At 44.8% G+C, this 22,214-nt stretch overlaps 4 protein-coding genes across 4 annotated transcripts; 2 read left to right on the top strand and 2 right to left on the bottom strand.

The window, feature by feature from the left end:
- Positions 1 to 350: 350 nt before the first annotated feature.
- ifnphi4 (interferon phi 4) lies at positions 351 to 1,557 on the bottom strand. Its single transcript, XM_074663562.1, has 5 exons — positions 1,426 to 1,557; positions 1,174 to 1,266; positions 827 to 976; positions 616 to 696; positions 351 to 449 (listed from the first exon to the last, which is right to left on the bottom strand). The coding sequence occupies exons 1-5, from the start codon at positions 1,555 to 1,557 to the stop codon at positions 351 to 353; spliced, it is 555 nt and encodes a 184-aa protein (XP_074519663.1).
- A 2,158-nt stretch (positions 1,558 to 3,715) lies between these two features.
- plekhm1 (pleckstrin homology domain containing, family M (with RUN domain) member 1) lies at positions 3,716 to 13,944 on the top strand. The gene is made up of 12 exons (XM_074663607.1): positions 3,716 to 3,919; positions 5,321 to 5,410; positions 6,496 to 6,737; positions 7,077 to 7,751; positions 7,890 to 8,355; positions 9,039 to 9,195; positions 10,388 to 11,356; positions 11,484 to 11,629; positions 11,778 to 11,971; positions 12,355 to 12,418; positions 12,628 to 12,785; positions 12,889 to 13,944. Exons 2-12 carry the CDS (start codon positions 5,357 to 5,359, stop codon positions 12,995 to 12,997), a joined length of 3,234 nt encoding a protein of 1,077 aa, XP_074519708.1. The 5' UTR covers positions 3,716 to 3,919; positions 5,321 to 5,356; the 3' UTR covers positions 12,998 to 13,944.
- Positions 13,945 to 15,522: 1,578 nt separating this feature from the next.
- Positions 15,523 to 16,718, top strand: LOC141785304 (interferon a3-like). The gene is made up of 5 exons (XM_074663526.1): positions 15,523 to 15,654; positions 15,810 to 15,902; positions 16,100 to 16,249; positions 16,380 to 16,460; positions 16,620 to 16,718. Exons 1-5 carry the CDS (start codon positions 15,523 to 15,525, stop codon positions 16,716 to 16,718), a joined length of 555 nt encoding a protein of 184 aa, XP_074519627.1.
- Positions 16,719 to 17,495: 777 nt separating this feature from the next.
- Positions 17,496 to 20,961, bottom strand: cd79b (CD79b molecule, immunoglobulin-associated beta). Its single transcript, XM_074663757.1, has 6 exons — positions 20,907 to 20,961; positions 20,521 to 20,522; positions 19,480 to 19,756; positions 19,262 to 19,380; positions 18,756 to 18,809; positions 17,496 to 17,998 (listed from the first exon to the last, which is right to left on the bottom strand). The coding sequence occupies exons 1-6, from the start codon at positions 20,959 to 20,961 to the stop codon at positions 17,906 to 17,908; spliced, it is 600 nt and encodes a 199-aa protein (XP_074519858.1). The 3' UTR covers positions 17,496 to 17,905.
- Between the last annotated feature and the right edge of the window lie 1,253 nt (positions 20,962 to 22,214).

Raw genomic sequence — 22,214 nt, 5'->3', positions numbered from 1 at the left:
AACAGTTTTACCAATAAATAAATAGATTACTAGATACAAATTGACCAGTTAACCCATCATAATCTGGATTTGTGCCACAAATCAATCAATACAGAATTATAATAAATAGTTCAGTAATGAAATAAATAGTCATAAATAAATAAAGTGATAAATAAATAGAGTGATAAATAAATAGAGAGATAAATAAATAGAGTGATAAATAAATAGAGTGATAAATAAATAGAGTGATAAATAAATAGAGAGATAAATAAATAGAGAGATAAATAAATAGAGAGATAAATAAATAGAGAGATAAATGAATAGAGAGATAAATAAATAGGGAGATGAAGGAAGCTGACAGATGAGATGTTTCAGTTGGGGGTGAGCAGAGATGAAATCAGCTGGTCGGCTTCGATCAGATGACTTTTGACTTCCTTCCTGATCAGCTCCCAAACTTCAGCACCCTGACCCTAAACACAGACCATCATCAGTTCACAAGAGAGACAGAGAGGAGGATGGAGGAAGGATGGAGGATGGATGGATGAAGAATGGATGGATGGATGGATTAAGGATGGATGAAGGATGGATGGATGATGGATGGATGATGGATGGATGAAGGATGAAGGATGGATTTACCTTTTGTTGGAGGACGTTCCTCAGTCTCCTGAAGCTCACGTTCAGCTTCTTGTTCTGCTTCTTGTGGCCGTGACTCTGGATCTGAAGAACAGGTTTGAAAAGTCACTTCTTGTGTTCAGACTTTCTGAGACCGTCTGCCCAGACCTGAGGACCGGCTCCGTTCATCAGGACTTCAGACTCTCACAAATACATAAAGTCACTTTATTCTTACACAGGAGCGAAGGCCGTCAGCCTGCCGACTCACAACACCCAGGAAGTTGTCCACTGTTTTCTCCTCCCATGATGCACTGCTGTGATTCTGCCTGAACAGGCTCATGGTCTCATCCAGGATCTGGACTGTGAAACTCACTTTATCTGCAGCCTGCAGGGGAGGAGGAGAATCGGGGGAAGTTAGTGACACTTTCTGACAGCTGCTGCCTCAAACAGCAGACAGAGAGAACAAATCTCACAGATTGATGAAGCCAGAGTTTCCTCAGTGAGAGGAGGAGGAAAAGAAGTCTTCATGTTTTTAGATTTCACTCTGAAAGGAGCAGACCACCAGGTGAGAGGGAGACTTACTGCTGCTTGGGACGCCTGGCTGTACAGCTCATGAGGAAAGGCCACAGTGAGCCTCCCTTCAGCATCCTCAGTGCTGTTGGTGGAGTTACTGGCCTGAAACACACACACACACACACACACACACACACACACACACACACACACACACACACACACACACACACACACACACACACACACACACACACATATTCAATGAAACTCACAGTGAAATCAAATCGTTTGAAGAAGCATCCTGCAAAGATCTCTCACCATGGTGTCCAGCAGATCCAAAGAGTTTTTACTGAACTCTCTGAATTTATGATCCATCCATCTGCAGCTCAGCGCAGAGCCTGCACTGAACACACACACCAACACACACACACTCAGAATCCTGCAGAGCATTGTCAGCCAGTTGAAGCTTTTCTTAGTCTGGATCAGATTGGGACGTCTCCTTCAGATGTGTCAGAGCAGAGCTGCACAGCTTCATTTATAGTGGAGCAGAGAGCTTTTCATTTTCCAGATCCAGTCCACCTGAGGGGAAAACCCTCAGGTAGCTGTGGCTTTCTGCGCTCATCAACCTCAGCACACACAGCTTCAATAACACACACTTTGGGTTTCAGACAGGCCCTCTTCAAACTTTTTACCACAGTAAAAACCTGACAAAGTTCAAACAATATCACACTTTTATATCAGATGATCCAGCTCCATAAACTGGTTGTTACACTAACAGTGAGCGGCAGATCTAAAAATATATAAGATCTATAATGATCTGAAATGGGCTAATACCTTTGACCAGTTTGACATAACATTTGACATTCTGACGTTTACAGTTTTAGCGCTGTTGCACACAACTGCAAAAAATGTGAAAAGAACAAAACAAAATTAAAATGAAACATCAGTCAGGACCACAAAACTGTGACATTGATTGCAAAAGAAAAAACACTCCACTGTTTATTTACAGATTATTTTGTAATAAGAGGCTAAAAACCCTGATTAAAAAATGTTTATTTATTTATTCATTGATTTAATTGGCATGAATTTTCACTAATAATTCTTATAACTTTATGATTTCGATGCAGCATTTTAAAATATTAATATTTAAAAAAATTAACCTTTAGAACTTAAAATCCCTTTTTTTCTCCTTTTTTATTTTGTGGATAAAGATTTTTAGACAACCAGTGCAATGAGAATCAAGCCTTAAAAAGATCAATTTGATTTCATATTTTCTTTTCTATTTCGATTTGTTTGAGTCGCCATATTAATGTTTTATAACCGTTTGAACATCATCGTGATTTAAGGTGTGGAGCCACATTGATCTCAGCCTGAACTGATCTGCAGACCAGACAGACTGAAAGAGAAAAGTTTGTCACCAAAGAGAAAGTGGAACCACACTGCGGCCTGCGCAATGTGACAGTGTGAAAACGTCGTGACGTCATGACGTTTCTAAAGAATAACCGCTGCAGTAGGTCACAGGTGAGAGGCACGGGCGTTTTTTATTGGAGGGGAAATCAGCTGTTTCTTTACGCTGTTATTTCACACACTTTATGGTGTTGTTAGATTTCACTTTCCAAGAGATAAAGTTTATCTAGAGAGGAAAGTTAAACTGTGAGGATGTTTTTGTTGGTGTTGTTTTACCTGTAATTATTCAGTGGTGTGTTCTGTAAAAGCCTGAAAAATACACAGAAAAACAAGCCAACGTGATCTCCAACGTTTTGACAGTTATTACAACTTTGCTGCTTTTGTTTACATCAACTGAAACTTCACTGTTATTCCTGGGATTTTTACCCAGAAAGATAAGATTAGATTTGCTTTGGATGGGAAAGAGGAGAATTTTACACACACACAATCTTGTCATCAGAAGGTAAACTTAGTCTCTACTCTTAATGGGCAAGAAAAACAACAACCGTAGGATGGTCTAAAATCTTAGTGTTGTTGTTTTGATGAATCTTTTTTTTATTCATCAAATTAAACCTTTGAAAAGGAGACTTAATCATTACGAGCTGATCAGATGGAGTTGATACACTGTTTATAAACTGCTGATGTTCCATTCAATCTTGTTGAAACTGTTTCCAGTCCCACAGGAACTCTGTGAGCCGGGACAGGGAACATGAAGTCCTCGCGTGTCAGCTGACGGAACATCAACATCAGCACGCCTGGAGATGTGAGGCCTTCAGGTTCTGCCCGTAAACTACAGAGACTGCAGTACTCCAACTTTAGATTGTTTAAAATCAAGCTGTGAAAAACTCATTCTGGCCTGATATTTAGAGACTTTTTATACCTGTGGTTTTAACGCCCCAAGTGCTTAACTGATAAGATAATACGACCATAATAATGTTAATTATAATTATTTTTCAGTTGAGTTAAGACATGTACAGGCTTATGTTTCCGACATTTCATTTTATAAAGCTGTTTTTGTACCATCATACTAATAAACGAACGAATAAAAGTGTATGTGGATGATGCAATGTGTGAAAGTATAATAAATTTAGGTATTTCGTCGTATGCTTCATTTTGTTCAGTTTTTCTGTCAGTCCCTGAAAGCAACACCGCGTCAGCCTCCCATAATGCATCTCTTCTCAGCATTACAGCGCCTCACCTCTCGAGGAACCAGTGTCAATATCACTATTTTCATGATTTTCTAACATATTTTAACTGAAGAAATGGAGAGTGGTTGTTCGGACTAACTCCATGAGTCATGACGTTTAAGTTTTTAACGGAGGTGACGCTTGTTTGGACGCTGATGGACTCATATCCTCCTCTTTCGGTAAGAAGCTAACTAGCTGTGAGGCTAACAGCTAGTTCACGCTCACATAGCGACCCGTCCCGGTTATTTTCACTGTTTGTCAGTAACATCTTAAGGAAGGAGTGTTTTATCAGGCTGGTTTGGACCTTCAGTGTTTGGTGTAGAGCTGTCCTGGTCGGTCAGTTCACTGTGAATTCCCTTCCCGTCCAAATCAGAGGCTCACATTCATGTCCCCTTTGCTGCTTTGATAAAATGTCTAAAATGTGGTGTAAACACAGCCACAACATGTATTTTTGACCACACAACACATGTTTTATAATACATAGAAAACAACTAGTCGTAATTATATATTGTTGGAGATAATTAGGGTGCGGTCTGGCCAGCAGTCAGGTGCAACAAGGCGTCGAGGGATTGTTTTAGTGAACGATATCGATAGAAGGAGCTTTTCAATATGAACCACATAAATCACAGTTTCCATGTCTGTCTGCAGCTCATGTGTTACACAGGAACAGAAGTTACACACCTGACTACACCCTGTATGAACGTTTCCCTCCTGAACTGGCTCCAAAAACCTTTTTGTCGCATTGAATGCATCTCTAAATGTCGTTTATCTCCATACAGCGCGGGGGTGGAGGGTTAGAGTACTTTAACTTTATTATCAAGCCATCATTAAGTGCAACATGTAGGAAGTCTGGCGACGAGGACATTTAGTGTCAGTAAAAAGCCATGTAGGATGGGTTTGTTTTGAAATAACTCAATGTTGATGTATTAGGTGCTTTGGGCCATACATCTCTCAGTCCTAAGGATAAACAGAAACCAGCTGCTCAGTGCAGAGGTGATGTGGGATCAGGAACAGGAGCTGGTCAAACTTTTAAAATACTACTTAATGCATCCTTAGAGGCTTATATCTGAGGCCTCTTGCATTCCTGGAGCTGATAAGCACATTTATTTACCCCAGCAGCTCAGTATTAGTGTTTTTATCTTATCTTTGTCTGATTGTGTCAGAGCGGAGCAGCATTTTTGGAGTCCTGATTTCTTTTCTGTGTGTCTGATTGGGGAAGTTAAACTCTGAAGCTACTTCCCTACAGACAGCCTCTGTAATCAACGCCTCACATGACTCCCTTTACAAGTGGTTACTCAGTGAAACCATGAAATTTCAGATATGTCACACACTACTGTCTTGTGATGGAAAATATCACGATAGGTCTGCTGCAAATATGCACTGAGGGCCGAGACAGGAAGGAGGAAAAAGCTATTTCCTTATCATCACATGTTTTGCGTGTCATTCAAGGCGCACAGGCTTGCACAAGTTGTCACCTAAAGTTGTTCAAACAGGAAAGCAGGGACAGTTAGAGTTATCAGACAGTTTAAAGTGTGTGGTAGCTGTTTACTGAAGGTGTATGTGCTTTCTTTCTCGTCCAGTGTGCCATGTGGGAGTGAACCTTCCCAGGAGATGCCATGTTAGCCACACAGACGCCCGACACGCCACCAGAGGCTAAAGATGTCAAACAGGTACGACAACAAGCCGCCTCCTCTGTGTGGTGATCAGGTTACGTCAAAGACTTCTTTTCTGTTTCACTGTTTCTGAGCTGAAGGTTTTTGTTTCCCATCGTCAGGTTGAGACGTTTAGGGAGGATGTGTTGTAAATGTTTTGTTGCAACTACAACAGACACTGCTCAGAAAAAAGCATGAGCACAGTGACCCGTTTTCAGCCTCATAACTGTGAGTGCTTGTCATATTTCTGTTGTGTACATAAAGCACTGAAGCTTTATCAGGTTTTCGAGATGACAAAATAACAGATGCATGAAAAAGATACAACGGTACTGGTTCTTCTCACACTTCTGCAAGTGTAAGATCCCTCAGAGACATGAATACTGTGCAGGTCAGGGTGCAGAGGAGGCCAAAAACAAAGCTCAGCTGCAGGTCACCTCACCAGTATAAAGCAAAGCTGTAGGGATGCAGAATGAGCTCAGACTTTGTTGGTCCGTGATTAACAGGATATTCTGTGTGTATGGCCCGAGATGACTTGGCAGACGACTTTCTGGTCCCCCTGTTCAAGTCCTGCCGAGTGGAGCAGAGAAGGAGGAGAGTGCTTCAGAGCTCAGCATGAGGATCGCTCCATGTAGCCTCTCCATGTAGCCTCTTCATGTAGCCTCTTCATGTAGCCTCTTCATGTAGCCTCTTCATCTAGCCTCTTCATGTGGCCTCTTCATGTAGCCTCTTCATGTAGCCTCTTCATGTAGCCTCTTCATGTAGCCTCTTCATGTAGCCTCTCCATGTGGCCTCTTCATGTGGCCTGCTCCAGTGTGCTGCAGCCTGTTGCGTAATGCAGACTGTTAAAGGTTTATGTTCTTGTGGGTCAGCTGACAGCAGGTGTCATGTGACTGTAGGTAATCTGCAGACTGTGTTTCATAACAACATGACCTCTTTCCATACGTTCCTCCTCCATCACACTTCAGATCAGAATGTAGAAAATGCGTCCTCTCTGTGCTGGAGCCTCTTACAGAGCTGTTATGGGTTTTCTGGAGAACCACTTCTTTAATAAATCTCCTGTGACATGAACAAAGACGCTGATGGTACTGATTCTCCGCTCACAGATCAAAGAGAAGCTGGCTCAGTCGCTCAAAGCTCTGCAGAAGAAATTTGTGACGTCTGATGCTGTGGTAACCAGTGAAGATGGCGATGCCAACCTCCTCTGCTGTGCCCTAGAGGCCGTCTTCATCCACGGTATCAAGACCAAGTACATCCGCTCAGAGGCCGGGGGTCGGGGCAGGAAGGGGGATCGAGGGCCCCTCCCTCAGCCGTTCTTCTGGAGCCTGCTGAAGACCGTCACCCACCGGTAGGAGGCTCGACGTTAATGCTCTGTCAGAGTTTTCAGTGTTTAATCATGTCATCACGTCTTCTGATCCCTGATTCTTTCAGACCATTACCCAGGACTCAGGAAGTAGCCTATTCAAACAGACAATATGGATAAAACGTCACTAATTCAACGATGTTTTTTCAAACCCAAATCATTTTCCAGTTGTTTTGCCCGTCCATGAATGATTCCCCCACGTTCTGTGTTTCCTCCTTTATCCAGGAAATAAACATGTCCTAACGTGTCCTAACATGTCCTAACGTGTCCTAACGTGTGCTAACGTGTCCTAACGTGTGCTAACGTGTCCTCGTTCTCCTGCAGAGACGTGATCACAGAGCTGGAGAAAATCAGCTTCATCAGCACAGACGTGGGGCGCTGTCGAGCCTGGCTGCGCCTCGCCCTCAACCACGGCCTCCTGGAGTGCTACCTGGCCTCTCTGTTCAGGGAGGACTCCAAGCTGCGCGCACACTACCAGCCCAGTGCCTTGCTCCTGAACGCCGAGGAGCGGGAGGTCCTGCTCAGCTACCTCCAGGGTTTAGCTTCACTCACATTCAGCCTTTCCTACAAGTCAGCTGTGCTCAACCAGTGGACCACCACGCCTCTGGGTCTGGCTGGGCTCTGCCCTTTGTCCCAGGCGGACCCACTGGATCTGCCTCTGAACGGCGGGGACCTTCCCTCCTCTAAGTCTGTGTGTAAGGAATCATGGGATACGGTGTCGCAGTCGTCCGGCTCCTCAGACGCTCTGGATCTGCACAGAGGTCCAGGGCTGCTGATAGGAAGAGAGTCAGCTGGATCTCAAGGAGGAAGGACTACTCTCAACTCTTCCAGTTTAAGTCTGGACACCACAGGATCCTCTCAGCTGTCCTCCAGTCTGAGCTCTGACAGCCTCCTTCAGGGGCAGGACCCCCGCAGCCCCACAGGGGAGCCCTGGTCCTCCAGTGACCTGGAGCTGCCTGCTCACGTCAACAGCAGCAGCAGCAAGAGGTCCCAGAAGGAGTGAGTGTGTCTTTGTGTCTTGTTATCTTTTGATCCCCATCAGAAGGTTAAAATGTATCAATCCGCTGCTGAAAGTAGTCCCAAATAAAGATTACGTCCTCCTTTTGTAAAACCTCCTCCTTCTCCTTCTCTCGGCAGCTCTGTCACTGAGTTTCGGGAGAGTGGTCACTGCAGTCAGGACTCCATGCGTGAAGACTCGTTTGTCTCCAGCACGGGTCCAGACCAGTACTCAGAGACCGCCATCTTCAGCGGCTCTGACAGCGAGACTCCCGCTCCCTCAACACCCCCTGCAGACCAAACCTCCAGCCCTGCTCTGCCCGACTCAGATCCAGCACCAACGTCTCTGGAGCTGCCGTCATCTGATGCTAACTCCTCTTTCGAAGCGAGCGCGTTCACCTCCTCTGAGCCACACTCAGACACAGACGTGCTCTCAGCCGTCAGCGAGCCTGCAGAGGACGTTCATACGAGCAGAGTCCAGGAGATCACGGAGCCGGAGGAGGAAGTAGAAACGTCAGAGAAGAAGACATCAGAGACGTCTGCTCATCCCGGCACACGTCGATCCACGAGCATCCTGAGCAGGAAGTTATCCACAGACTCTCTCTCAGTAAGTGTGTCATCACGCCAGAGGAACGTCAGTTACTCCTTCAACATTTCAGAAACATGTTTTATTTACAGTCCTTCTGGTTTTGGGCTCAAGAAGACCAGCACTATCAGAGTGTTTCAACAAACGTAAATCCAGAAAAAGCTCATGAAAGATGAGCAAGTCAAATTATTTCCAACATACGATGATGCAGGTTTATCCAAGTCTACTCCTAACATCACTCCTGCCTCCCACAAAACATTTGTCTTTGAATCTTTGAGGGTTTGGGGAAGTGAGGAAAAACCCTGTGTTCAGTAACTGTTGGCTCCGCCCACAGAGGAAAAGAGGAAAAGACGTCTGATTTCTATAAATGAATCCACTCCAGGACGTTTATTCACCAAACACAGTCAGAACAGGAATTCATGGAAACTTTTGGGCTCTTTGTGCTCTGATCTGAGACTCCAGGAGATAATTATCCACCTCACTGAGCAGATGTGTTTTATTTCCTGTCACAGTGAAGAGCAGAGATGTGTTTTCTGTAGTTTCCTCACGCTGACTGAATGATTTAGTGACTAATTTGAGTTTTCGGGGACGTGACCTTGAACCTGTTAGAAAGGCTGTTCATTGTTGTTTGTCTCAGAGCTCACATCACTGAAGTCACAGCGTTAGGAAGTTCACTCTAACACGTCTGTGTGTCCACTTTGCAGCACTCCCGCTGCTGGATCTCTGAAGACGACATCTATAAACCACATCTGGAGGAAGATTCAGACCCCAAGGAGCTGCCTCCTCCTCTTCCTCCTGCTCCCAACGCCGGGCTGAGGCCGTCTCACTCGGCTCCCAGCGTGGTCCATCGCAGGCAGATAGGTATCCTCTCTCCTCACCCTAACTCCCTCAGACATTCAGCGCTCAAAGGGTTAATTTGGCAGGAGGACGTAAAGTCAAACCGCCGTACCTTTAGCTCCGCCTCTTTCTGTGACACAACAACAGGTGTTTTCCAGCAGGCCAATAAAAAACATTTCCCTGCTGGCTCACCCTGGCTGAGGTGTGGTAAGGATTTCTCTTTCCTAGGTTACGTCACAGCGCTTCAGAAGTGAAATAAGAAACAGCTTTTCTGGGAAACACCAGGAATCTCTGCGTGGTGACAGAGTTTAATCTGGATTAACGAGTCGATATGATTCTGTCAGATGAAGACATACCTGACTGATGACTTCCTGAAGAGAAAACTGTTGGTACAGGAAGCACCGGTTGGTCAGGTTTCTCTTCACACGGAAATACAAAACAAAATCAAACGAGTCTGAGTTTATCATGAATGAACAGTTAGATATTCAAATCATTTACGCACAGAAACATAAAGACGTGTTTATCCTCTGAGGTTAGGAACAGGCAGAGACAGGGAAAAGCATGCAGGATTTCATAAAAGGCAAAAAATGATCAAACCAAACATGGCAGGAAAACTAAGACCAGAGTCTGCTGTGGGTCTGTGTCCACGGTCTGTGTCCAGGGTCTGTGTCCACGGTCTGTGTCCACGGTCTGTGTCCACGGTCTGCTGTGGGTCTGTGTCCACGGTCTGTGTCCACGGTCTGTGTCCACGGTCTGTGTCCACGGTCTGCTGTGGGTCTGTGTCCACGGTCTGTGTCCACGGTCTGTGTCCAGAGTCTGTGTCCAGGGTCTGTGTCCAGAGTCTGTGTCCACGGTCTGTGTCCACGGTCTGTGTCCAGAGTCTGCTGTGGGTCTGTGTCCACGGTCTGTGTCCACGGTCTGTGTCCACGGTCTGTGTCCAGAGTCTGCTGTGGGTCTGTGTCCACGGTCTGTGTCCACGGTCTGTGTCCACGGTCTGCTGTGGGTCTGTGTCCAGAGTCTGTGTCCACGGTCTGTGTCCACGGTCTGTGTCCACGGTCTGTGTCCACGGTCTGCTGTGGGTCTGTGTCCACGGTCTGTGTCCACGGTCTGTGTCCACGGTCTGTGTCCAGAGTCTGTGTCCGCGGTCTGTGTCCACGGTCTGTGTCCACGGTCTGTGACCTCTGATGTCTCCGTTCTGTCTGTCTGTGTCCGTCAGGGCTGCACAACCCTTTTCGGGGCCTGTTGAAGCTGGGTCACCTGGAGCGGCGAGGTGCGATGGGGATGTGGCGTGATTACTACTGCGAGCTGTCGCCCTTTGAGTTCCGCCTCTACCTCAACGCAGAGGAGCGGGCGTGCAGCGACAACTGCTCCCTGCTGCGCTGCGAGGACGCTCGCATCAGCTCGCCTGAGGGCCGCTTCGAGCTGGCCTTCCCCGGGAAGCGACTGTACCTCAGAGCGGCGAACCGGGACGAGGCGGAGGACTGGGTGGACCGGATCGTAGAGGCTGTGAACAAATGCCGGCCGGCGTCTCGTGCTGACGAAACGTGGGAGGTGCTCCAGCCTTACAGTGAGAACGGCGTGGAGGTGTCCAACCCGTCCTCCGGCCCGTCCAGCCCTGAGCGAGGTTCGTCCTCTGACACAAGGACAGTCCAGGAGGCTCCTCCTCCTCCGCAGGACTTGGACTGGACCAGGACTACTGATCTGGAAACAGACGCCATCAAAGAGGCCGTTCTGTATTTCTCCACAGACCCTGAGGCGCGGACGTGGACTCCTCTGGTCTTCTCGCTGTCTCTGGAGGCTTTGAAAGGCTTCCAGGTACGAGACGGTAAGAAGTTTCACAGGCAGACTCACTCCATCGAGGAAATCCGGGACGTGGTCCCTGACGTCTCCATGGGGGGACCTGCTTTTTTCAAACTTCTGACTGTGAAGGAGACTCTGAAACTCAGAGCCCAGAGCCCAGAGGAGGCTCGCTCCTGGAGGGTCCTGATCCGTGGAGCCCTGGACTCCTACCTGGAGAGCGGGGAGGACGGGGAGGCTGGGGGGCCGGCTGCAGTGAGACCGGAGGTGAACGGGAACCTGCACAGGTTGGTGCAGCACCGGCTGAAGGAGGACGGAGCGTTCCTGGTCCATCTGTGCGCCGTGCCGTCAGAGAAAGGGCTGGACGCTCAGGGCTTCAGGTGTGCAGGTGAGACGTCAGACGCCATCTTTTTTAGTTTAGGCCATAAAAACAGTTGACACGTCCCCCTCCCTGTAGTCTCTGGGTTTGCTCAGGAAGTGAGTCGGCCGTTTCAGAGGTTTGTTTGCTCTCTCAGGATGTCCCCGGCAGATCGGGCCGTCTCTTGGCAGAGCCAGGCTCTGTGAGTTCTCAGGGCTGTACTACTGTGACTCCTGTCATCACGGGGACACGTCCATCATCCCCTCACGCGTGGTGCATAACTGGGACCTCACACAGCGAGAGGTGGGTGCAGCACAGTTCACAAACAGTGTTCAAATAAAAAACAGAAAAAGGTCTTGAGACAGAAGAGAAGTCGTTTCAAACTGTCCTGTTGGGAAGACGAATCCGTCGTCACCTGAACGTGCTCTAAAGGACCCGTGTGTGTCTCCAGGTGTCTAAGAAGGCGCTGCGGCTGCTGGCTCAGGTGGTGTACGAGCCTCTGCTGAACCTGGAGCAGCTGAACCCTGAGCTGGTGCTCCACGCCGAGTCCATGGCTCAGGCTCAGAGCCTGCGGCAGAGGCTGCGTCTGCTGGGGGATTACCTGCTCGCCTGCCGCAGCGGAGCCTGCAAGAAGCTCCAGACCAGGTCTGTGTGTGACCGTGTTTGAGTTCTGTGTTACTCCTGGCTCCTCTGTACTCAGCCACACGATTTTTTATCTACACATTTAAAATCATGTATTGTGTGTGCATATGTATGTGTGTGTGTGTGTGTGTGTGTGTGTGTGTGTGTGTGTGTGTGTGTGTGAGTGTGTGTGTGTGTGTATATGTGTGTGTGTGGGTGGGTGGGTGGGTGGTGCTTTGGGGTGGAGTTTGAATGGGGGGGCGGGGACTGTTTTTAACATGTATAGCACTTTGTGCTGCATTTCTTTTAATGTATGAAAAGTGCTTTATAAATAAACTTGATTTGATTTGATTTGATACTCTCCATGAAACACGCCAGCTGACGGTTTGTTATCCCTCCTCCTGCAGGATGAACCAGCGAACATACATGTTGGAGTCCAGCCACCTGTACAGCGTCATGGACCTCCGACAGGTACCAAGCTGGGTCTGATTGTTAGCTGCTCTGTCACCTTGAATCACACCCAGCTGGCTCTGATTGTTTGCTGCTCTGTCACCTTGAATCACACCCAGCTGGGTCTGATTGTTAGCTCCTCTGTCACCTTGAATCACACCCAGCTGGCTCTGATTGTTAGCTCCTCTGTCACCTTGACTCACCTGAACGTGTGTGTTGATGACTTTCAGATAGCAGAGGGGGAATATGCAAACTACCTGCTCACGCTGGTGCAGAACGCCTCCAACCACGTGTTTCACTGCGACCTCTGCACCCAGCGAGGGTTCATCTGTCAGACCTGCCACGCCGATGACATCATCTTCCCCTTTCAGTTTGACTTCACCACCAGGTACGAAGGGTTCTGTTTATGATCTGATGATGATGATGATGATGATGATGATGATGATGATGATGATGAGGTCTTCTAAATTCCTCTTTCGTTCACTGCACAGGTGTAAAGATTGTAAAGCAGTTTTTCACCTGACCTGCAAAGCCCCGAGCGACCCCTGTCCTCGCTGTCAGCGCATGAAGAAATACCTGGAGAGAGATCTGCAGGACTGAGCCTGTTCAGCACGTTAGACGCCCCCTGCTGGACAGAGAAGTAACAGAAGACTAAAACAGAATCGAGCTTTTACACAAAGTAACCTCAAGTGCAATTATGAGTCTGCTAACAGGAGAGGAAGTGAGCAGCCACAGCGCTGCAGCAGCTTCAGTCTCGTGCACTAATTCAGGGATCGTTGATCCTCGTGATGCTGACGTAACGCAGCCAAATGTTACTGACCGCTGACGCTAATACCTCTCTGATCTCTGACTCTGCCACGGCATCAAACTACAGACTGGACCACAGCGACAGCTGCTGCCAAGAATCTCATCCACCTTTTTTTTTTTAGTGTCTCTCACGATGTAGGAAGAATCGTGTTTACCTGAAACGCTCACGCAGATATTTAAACTCGGCTCAAAGTGCAAACTCTGAGAGGGAGCAGCACTTTGAATGTCCAAATAAACATATTTGATTGTGCCTTCTGTTTAATTTAAGCTTTACACTTTTCTTAAGTCAGTGTTTCTTTCATTCAGGGTCAAAAACACGGCAGAGCTCCTCCATACGACGTGACAACAGGAAGAGGGAGTTACAGTTTTATTAGTTACTGATCTTATCTGACGTAACTGGGTTGTGAAGAAAACTTCTTGGGCTGTTTTTCTTTTTCTTTTCTGCTAAAACTACAAAAATAACATTAATAAAAGGGTGTGATAAAATAAAAGGGTGTGATGAAATAAACTTTATTGTCTAAAAGATTGAGACGGCAGGTTTAAATAAAACGTGTCAAACATTAGTCCTGTGTAATCTTGTACTGCCAGCTGTTCGTTATGGGTGAGTAACGACGAGGCTGCTGTTCGTTATCACTTCCCTCTTTGAAGGTGTTGATTTAAAGTGATTGTTGAGTCCATGTTTGAGAAAACCAGGACTGAGGAGAAAATCAAAAAGAAATTGAGCAAAGTCAAACGTCAAACGGAAGTGTCAGAGATTTGACTGAATTGGCTGATCTGAATATTATTTTACATTTGTGCACTTTTATCTGACTGTTAATCCACAAAGACACAAACGAGCCTTTGTCCGTAAAGAAGCTCCCACCTCTGCTGACATCACTTCCTGTTTATTCGGACCCATCTGCTCTGCTGTAGCACTGCTGTCAGAATTAACGTAACTCTAAAGGTGAAAAAAAGGATTTTAGTTCATATCATGAAAATGGATATATGCAGAAACATCATGTAGGAGGTTATTTTTTACTGTCATCTCATTCACAGTGTACGATGTGTAAATAAAAATTCAAAGTAGGTATCTCTGAGTCATTTTTTATTGCTTATTTATCATTTTCATTCATAAATCCTGAGTGTATGAAACAGTTTGTTTGAAGAGCGCCTCCTCCAGGCCTCTCAGGTGAAGTCCCGTGTTTTCCAAACTCCTCAGACTCGATGTGAAACAATCTGCTTTTTGTTTGTGTGCTGGGAGATTTCAGGTAGAATCCAGGTGTGAACAGACTGACTCTCTCACACTTTTACATTCTCATAAAAACAACCTGAAATGTCAGTCAGCTCTTCGTATGAATGAGCGTCACCGCGCAGCCGCAGAACCAACACGCTTTCATTTCCTCTGCATATGAACTTCCTCTTTCTGACCCCTGCAGGACACCGTTCCCAGACTACAGGTTGGTTATAAGTGTATTAATACGTGCAAATAAATCAGTTTAACTAAATGTTTCCTTTAACTATTTTTTACTTTGATAAACTTCAGAAAACGCTCACAGTGAAACTGGAGCATGAGGACGGTTAAAGGAAGTGTTAGGAGGAAAGAAGACGAAAAACTCAAAATGAATGATACTCACATCCTTCATGACACATTAAACTGGCCTAAGTGATAAATAAAAGCACTGAAAAAATTAATACGACTTTTAAAACTTGTTCAAATATAAATCATTGTTGATTTAATATGAGGCAATTATTCAGCTTGTTCATAATAATCTGTTTATTTAATACTCAAAATGTTATAACTGCCATGAAAAACATTATTAGCCCATTTTATAATTAATTTGGTCCCAAAATTAAATTTATATTAAATATGTAAAACTTAGTTTTTGGAAATCAAAATCATCTTTGATCATTTATATAAATTCAGTCACTTTCAAATCTATGTTACATTTTGTCTGAGATTTTCTGTAGGCTGCTTTTTTTATTTTATATTTTAATGTTTAATCAAATATGTTTTTATATAATGAAAGAGGATTTTGGTGCTCACACGCGTGTCATCATCGCCCTGGTGTTTTGGTCTAAACTTTAGTTTTTATTGTGGTAAAAAGTTTGAAGAGGGCCTGTCTGAAACCCAAAGTGTGTGTTATTGAAGCTGTGTGTGCTGAGGTTGATGAGCGCAGAAAGCCACAGCTACCTGAGGGTTTTCCCCTCAGGTGGACTGGATCTGGAAAATGAAAAGCTCTCTGCTCCACTATAAATGAAGCTGTGCAGCTCTGCTCTGACACATCTGAAGGAGACGTCCCAATCTGATCCAGACTAAGAAAAGCTTCAACTGGCTGACAATGCTCTGCAGGATTCTGAGTGTGTGTGTGTTGGTGTGTGTGTTCAGTGCAGGCTCTGCGCTGAGCTGCAGATGGATGGATCATAAATTCAGAGAGTTCAGTAAAAACTCTTTGGATCTGCTGGACACCATGGTGAGAGATCTTTGCAGGATGCTTCTTCAAACGATTTGATTTCACTGTGAGTTTCATTGAATATGTGTGTGTGTGTGTGTGTGTGTGTGTGTGTGTGTGTGTGTGTGTGTGTGTGTGTGTGTGTGTGTGTGTGTGTGTGTGTGTGTGTGTTTCAGGCCAGTAACTCCACCAACAGCACTGAGGATGCTGAAGGGAGGCTCACTGTGGCCTTTCCTCATGAGCTGTACAGCCAGGCGTCCCAAGCAGCAGTAAGTCTCCCTCTCACCTGGTGGTCTGCTCCTTTCAGAGTGAAATCTAAAAACATGAAGACTTCTTTTCCTCCTCCTCTCACTGAGGAAACTCTGGCTTCATCAATCTGTGAGATTTGTTCTCTCTGTCTGCTGTTTGAGGCAGCAGCTGTCAGAAAGTGTCACTAACTTCCCCCGATTCTCCTCCTCCCCTGCAGGCTGCAGATAAAGTGAGTTTCACAGTCCAGATCCTGGATGAGACCATGAGCCTGTTCAGGCAGAATCACAGCAGTGCATCATGGGAGGAGAAAACAGTGGACAACTTCCTGGGTGTTGTGAGTCGGCAGGCTGACGGCCTTCGCTCCTGTGTAAGAATAAAGTGACTTTATGTATTTGTGAGAGTCTGAAGTCCTGATGAACGGAGCCGGTCCTCAGGTCTGGGCAGACGGTCTCAGAAAGTCTGAACACAAGAAGTGACTTTTCAAACCTGTTCTTCAGATCCAGAGTCACGGCCACAAGAAGCAGAACAAGAAGCTGAACGTGAGCTTCAGGAGACTGAGGAACGTCCTCCAACAAAAGGTAAATCCATCCTTCATCCTTCATCCATCCATCATCCATCCATCATCCATCCATCCTTCATCCATCCTTAATCCATCCATTCTTCATCCATCCATCCATCCATCCTTCCTCCATCCTCCTCTCTGTCTCTCTTGTGAACTGATGATGGTCTGTGTTTAGGGTCAGGGTGCTGAAGTTTGGGAGCTGATCAGGAAGGAAGTCAAAAGTCATCTGATCGAAGCCGACCAGCTGATTTCATCTCTGCTCACCCCCAACTGAAACATCTCATCTGTCAGCTTCCTTCATCTCCCTATTTATTTATCTCTCTATTTATTTATCTCTCTATTTATTTATCTCTCTATTTATTTATCTCTCTATTTATTTATCTCTATATTTATTTATCTCTCTATTTATTTATCTCTCTATTTATTTATCACTCTATTTATTTATCTTCTATTTATTTATAACTCTTTTCATTTGTTGATCTATTCATGTGCTGTGCTGTTTTACTCCTTGTATTCACTGATCGGTGATCTTGTATCCAGTCTGTTTTTATTGAAGACATTTTGCTGACTCGGTTGAAGGTTATGTTGTGTTAATTTATCATTTTACATTTAGTCTTTCTCTTCATTATTCTTTTTTATTCATTTATCTGTTAATCTGATCATGGAGTTATTTCTGTATTTATTTAAATGAAACATGTTGAAAAATATTTTTATATTTGCATTACCAGAAAATTCTGTATTTTTCAAGACATTAAAATGTTTCTGTATCCAGCAAAAATCAACGTGTTTGTAGTTTTTAAATCAATGTCTGAACCATTTTTAACCAATATTCAACAAAGAAAAGCAAAGAATTAATCAAAGTTTTCCTCTTTAATCAAACAAACACAGGTTTTCATATTTATTCTGACTTTGGTACAAAACAAAACCCCAAAGAAATAAAAAAAAATTTTTATTCCTCCTAAATCTCCAAGAGGCATTGACTTTAAAAAAAAATCAATTCAACTTATTAACGAGCAGGAACTCAGTTGTGTTGACTTTTTCACTTCATTATTTATCAAATAGCTTAAAAATCTTTTTCTTGAGTTTTTCATGGATCAGTTCTCGTGTAGCTGCAGCTTTAAAAGTCAAACGATCCTCAAACCTGTCAGGTCTGAGGCTCCGAGGAGTGAGGAGCACGGCTCCAGCTACTCTGTAAAAACTTCATAAAGCACCAAAATCATCACCTGAAGGTAAAAAGTTAAATCTCAGTTCATCAGGGTGACGTGAGCGGAGCATCAATTCAACATCAGCAGTAAAGCATCGCGTGACATCAACAAACTATTCACAAGAAGACACAGGGGTCTGTCCATGTGGTCTTCTGAGGACCCTCTGACGGCTCTTTGGTCGGTGTTTTTGGGGGTTTTCAAGTCACAAACTTGTGAAAAGTCAGTTTAGAGAAGGTCGTGGTCGTCTGGAGGTGTCTCACTCCCATGGGGCTTCAGCTCCATCAGCCTGAGCGTACACAGTCAGTTCCTCATACAGATCGCCGCCGCCACACGTTTCAATCGCCAAACCCTGAGAAACAAGGCAGGCAGAATTCAAAATTTACCTAAAAAGTGTCAATAATCAAAGTTTCACTGCTCAAACCTTCAGAACATGAAACTTTCTGTGGTGTTTTACAGAGAGCTGTGTGACGTTTGGGGCCTCTGTTTCTGTGCTGTTTTACAGAGAGCTGTGTGACGTTTGGGGCCTCTGTTTCTGTGGTGTTTTACAGATAGCTGTGTGACGTTTGGGGCCTCTGTTTCTGTGGTGTTTTACAGAGAGCTGTGTGACGTTTGGGGCCTCTGTTTCTGTGGTGTTTTACAGATAGCTGTGTGATGTTTGGGGCCTCTGTTTCTGTGGTGTTTTACAGATAGCTGTGTGATGTTTGGGGCCTCTGTTTCTGTGGTGCTCGAGGATGAAGGAGAAACGCTTTGGTAGTTTTAGACTCCAAGCATTCAACATGAAACCCATCAGCAGTTTCTAAACTTTCTTTCAATCAAAGTTATTTTTGGAGCTGGAAAACTTGAAAAGCTTGAAATAAAAATAAAAGAGTCATGCCACAAAGACAACCCTGTGACATTAACCTTCAAAACAAAGTGAAGGAGCCTCAGCAAACTTTATCAGAGTCACTAAACGACAGAAAGCGATGGGCGCTGGCTGACAGAGGGTGAAAAGCTTGTGGTTTCGAGCTCTGCTAACCAAGCTGTGTGTTCATTACAAAACGTGCAATATGCAAAAACACACGCAAATGATGACAAAGTCTGAAACGAACGGAGACGTCGTCACAAACCTCGTAGATGTGATCTGTTTCAGGCTCCTCGTATTCGATGTCTGTCTGCACCAGCTGGAAAAACAGAGAAAAACACGTTCACGGATCAGAAACAAAAACTGAAATTAACACCCTGAGGAAACCAAGTGTTTTCAGTTATGACCTTTCAGGGCTTCCATACTAAACCCTATACATTAATAATACATTTACATTTTTTGTAAAGAAAAAACTTTGAAGTCTGAATTAAAACAGAAAAGACCAATAAAAATATGAATGTTCTATGGAAGCCCTGAAAGGTCAAAATTAAAATCGTTTTATTTATCTTGAGAAGCTGAAGCTCGTTTCCTGAGTGACTTTTCTGTGATGTAAGAATCAGATCAGTGGCTACGAGACAGAAGACAGCGTGCTGCGACGCGTTCGTCTCTCTGTGTCCCTCAGAGTGTGACAGCAGCGAAACGGAGGAAAGCCATTGGTCGGTTGGACAGTCGCTCTGAGGCGAGCAGCTCTTTAGCCCCGCCCCCTCTCACCAGATCTCGTTTGTGCAGGAACACAGCAGCGACGCACGCAGCCAGCAGGAGGCCTTGGAAGATGATGAGCCCGTCCTTCATGTTGGTCCTGTACAGCGCCTCGGACAGCGTGATGTTTCCTGAGGGACAGAGTCAGGGTTTTCTGTCATCGGTGGAAACCGTGAAGGAGACTCAGAGCTGGGGTCACGTGTCTGAAAACCTGTGTTTCTGTCACTTACTGGCAACTTCGACCCAGGTCCCTGGTCCCCGTTTACCGCCTCTGTCACAGAAGTACAGTCCGCTGTCTGCCACCCTCAGTTTGCTCATCTGCAGGCCCCTGCCGCTGACCTCCACATTGATCCTGCTTCCTGGGAGGAGCACCGCGGAGCCGTTGTACCTGGCAGACCAGTACCACGTCCAGTTGTCTGACTCTTTCTCCGAGGACAGGCAGTAAATGTTCACAGCACCTCCGGTTCTTGCACCGTAGAAACGAGGCCTTTGGACGATTCGCACAGCCTCGTTTTTGGCCTCTGAGGGAAGAAGATGAGACCGAATGAAGAATGTTCAGACACCGAGAGGAGCAGCAGAAAACACAACGTGCAGAGATATCGTTTCAGAAACTTCAGGAGGAAGTTTCATCCAGGAAAAGTCTTTTTGCAAAACACACAGTTGTGTTTAGGGGTTGGTATTTCATGCACCGACCCTCTTCATGCAGACGAACAGAGACAGATTATTTCTTTCTTTCTTTCTCTCTTTCTTTCTTTCTCTCTTTCTTTCTTTCTTTCTTTCTTTCTTTCTTTGTTTCTTTGTTTCTTTCTTTCTTTCTTTCTTTCTTTCTTTCTTCCTTTCTTTGTTTGTTTGTTTCTTTCTTTCTTTCTTTCTTTCTTTCTTTCTCTCTTTCTTTCTTTCTTTCTTTCTTTCTTTCTTTCTTTCTTTCTTTCTTTCTTTGTTTCTTTGTTTCTTTCTTTCTTTCTTTCTTTCTTTCTGTCTCTCTTTCTTCCTTTCTTTGTTTGTTTGTTTGTTTGTTTGTTTGTTTGTTTCTTTCTTTCTTTCTTTCTTTCTTTCTTTCTTTCTTTCAGCACAAAATCAGACAGCTTATATCCATCTTCAGATATGAGTTTAAAACAAGTGGTCAAAGGGATTTTCTGTCTCCTGAAGTGGACGGCAGCTGCACAGATAAACACCCTGACAGTCAGTTTATAAGCAAAGAAAAATCTACGGACAGTAAATTAAATTTAACTTCAGTCACACAAACATCATCCGTCGTCGTCTCAGAGGACGACTTCCTCTTTCCCCACAGATGGTCAGGAAGTCAGGCCAGAAACAAAAATACCATGCAAAGCACCTGCACCCCAACAGCCGTAACACTGAGTTAATAACAACAGTTCATTAACACTGAGTTAATGACAACAGGTCATTAACACTGAGTTAATAACAACAGGTCATTAACACTGAGTTAATAACAACAGGTCATTAACACTGAGTTAATAACAACAGGTCATTAACACTGAGTTAATGACAACAGCTCATTAACAGTGATCACAGCATCAGGCTAGTTACACTGTCGTTAGTTTCACAGCCTCAGTGTCATTAATGCAGCCTGTTTTCATCATGTTCATCTTTTAGTCTAAATGAAAATGATGACAATGCTGGAGCGTGTTTTTACCTGAGAGGTTGATCAGAGCGAGCCCGCAGCACCCAGCCAGTAGGAACCAGAGCATGTTGACGCAGAGAAACTAACAGTTTGTTCAGACTGTGTCAGGCTTCTCTTCGGGATGAAGACGCTGTGAGCAGGAGGAGAAGCGTCTGCAGCAGACGGCGTGCTGTCGGCCCTCCTCTTCTTCTCTCAGGCAAATGAGGAGGAGACTGTGAGCCACCCACTGCTTCAACACCAGGACCGGTCCACTTCACGCTCCTGTGTTTGATGTTCAGGACAAATCAGCTGGTAACACCTGGACACGGCTGAGCCAAGGATGAAGCTGCTGACGTTCACTAACACTCAACAAGACCAGTCACAAAAAGTCAAACAAAAATCAAACTGTTTCTGTCTCATCTCAGCACAAAGTGCCTCAGCAGAGTTAATATGAGCCACGTTCACAGAAAAATGTCTTACAACAAGAATTTAGAAAACAGAAATGATGCCTGGGTTTCTTCAAAAATGGCTTAATACAAAAACAAACATCTTTAAAAGGAGAAGATAATATTCACAGGAGCTTTTGGATTATTTTCTTTATCACATAATGATTCTGTCATCCTTAGCTGAGAGGGACGTTTTTAGGTCTTAAAATGAGTAAAATATGAAATAATTAAAGCTTGGTCTTTATCAGATACACAGAGGTCAGTTTTCACAGGAGATATAAGCTGTTGTGAAAAACTGACACAGATGGAAACACCTGCTTTAATCTGTCGTTTGAGTGAGGAGTGACTCACAGACTAACTCTGAACCAAAAACCTTTTTTCTTTTCATGAACACTTTTACTAAAATACATTTTTAAATAAATAAACTTGTATCAGCTCGAGCTTCGTACACAGGACGATTCTCTGCCTGTCGTTCAGACCTGGAGTGTTTGATGAACCAAAATAAATTAAAAAAACATTTTTCACTTTTTTCTGTTTGTATAAAACAAATATTCAAACTGTGAGTTACAGCTTGAAGAGAGGGCAGCATCCCTCCAAGGCGTGCATTCAACCACAGAAATATGGAAATATCTCCACCCAACCTTGTACTTCTTGTCAGAGGCACTTTGTGTTTTACTTGGTGACAGTGGGTGGACTTGGAGTGGGCAGGTGGGCTGAAACTGAGAGGTCTTATCAGTGACTTCCTGTCTGACTCTGAGCCGTGCAGCTCTGATGTTCTGTTTGTCTCCAGACTAATTCATTACACAGAGACTGCAGCTGGTTAACTAAGTCATGAGACAGAGAAAGGCAGACAGTATTTCAGGTGGTCCTACCTGGAGGATGACCCAGGTGTGTG

Source organism: Halichoeres trimaculatus, unplaced genomic scaffold (genome assembly GCF_033239565.1).
Source record: "Halichoeres trimaculatus isolate MK-OKI-2021-1 unplaced genomic scaffold, fHalTri1.1 fHalTri1_scaffold_23, whole genome shotgun sequence".
In the NCBI taxonomy this organism is placed as follows: domain Eukaryota; kingdom Metazoa; phylum Chordata; class Actinopteri; order Labriformes; family Labridae; genus Halichoeres; species Halichoeres trimaculatus.
The sequence above is the reverse complement of the archived record's forward strand: the minus strand, read 5'-3'. Positions and strand labels throughout refer to the sequence as shown.

Bases quoted from the DNA above. Each gene is read 5' to 3' on its own strand.
- ifnphi4 (XM_074663562.1), bottom strand. From the start codon at position 1,557: ATGCTCTGCAGGATTCTGAGTGTGTGTGTGTTGGTGTGTGTGTTCAGT. The intron at 1,267-1,425 runs GTGAGAGATCTT...TGTGTGTTTCAG, and splicing joins TGGATCTGCTGGACACCATG to GCCAGTAACTCCACCAACAG. The intron at 450-615 runs GTAAATCCATCC...GTCTGTGTTTAG, and splicing joins GGAACGTCCTCCAACAAAAG to GGTCAGGGTGCTGAAGTTTG.
- plekhm1 (XM_074663607.1), top strand. From the start codon at position 5,357: ATGTTAGCCACACAGACGCCCGACACGCCACCAGAGGCTAAAGATGTC. The intron at 11,630-11,777 runs GTGGGTGCAGCA...GTGTGTCTCCAG, and splicing joins GGGACCTCACACAGCGAGAG to GTGTCTAAGAAGGCGCTGCG. The intron at 12,419-12,627 runs GTACCAAGCTGG...GATGACTTTCAG, and splicing joins GCGTCATGGACCTCCGACAG to ATAGCAGAGGGGGAATATGC.
- LOC141785304 (XM_074663526.1), top strand. From the start codon at position 15,523: ATGCTCTGCAGGATTCTGAGTGTGTGTGTGTTGGTGTGTGTGTTCAGT. The intron at 15,655-15,809 runs GTGAGAGATCTT...TGTGTGTTTCAG, and splicing joins TGGATCTGCTGGACACCATG to GCCAGTAACTCCACCAACAG. The intron at 16,461-16,619 runs GTAAATCCATCC...GTCTGTGTTTAG, and splicing joins GGAACGTCCTCCAACAAAAG to GGTCAGGGTGCTGAAGTTTG.
- cd79b (XM_074663757.1), bottom strand. From the start codon at position 20,961: ATGCTCTGGTTCCTACTGGCTGGGTGCTGCGGGCTCGCTCTGATCAAC. The intron at 19,381-19,479 runs GTAAGTGACAGA...TCTGTCCCTCAG, and splicing joins GACCTGGGTCGAAGTTGCCA to GAAACATCACGCTGTCCGAG. The intron at 17,999-18,755 runs GTTTGTGACGAC...CTTGTTTCTCAG, and splicing joins AAACAGATCACATCTACGAG to GGTTTGGCGATTGAAACGTG.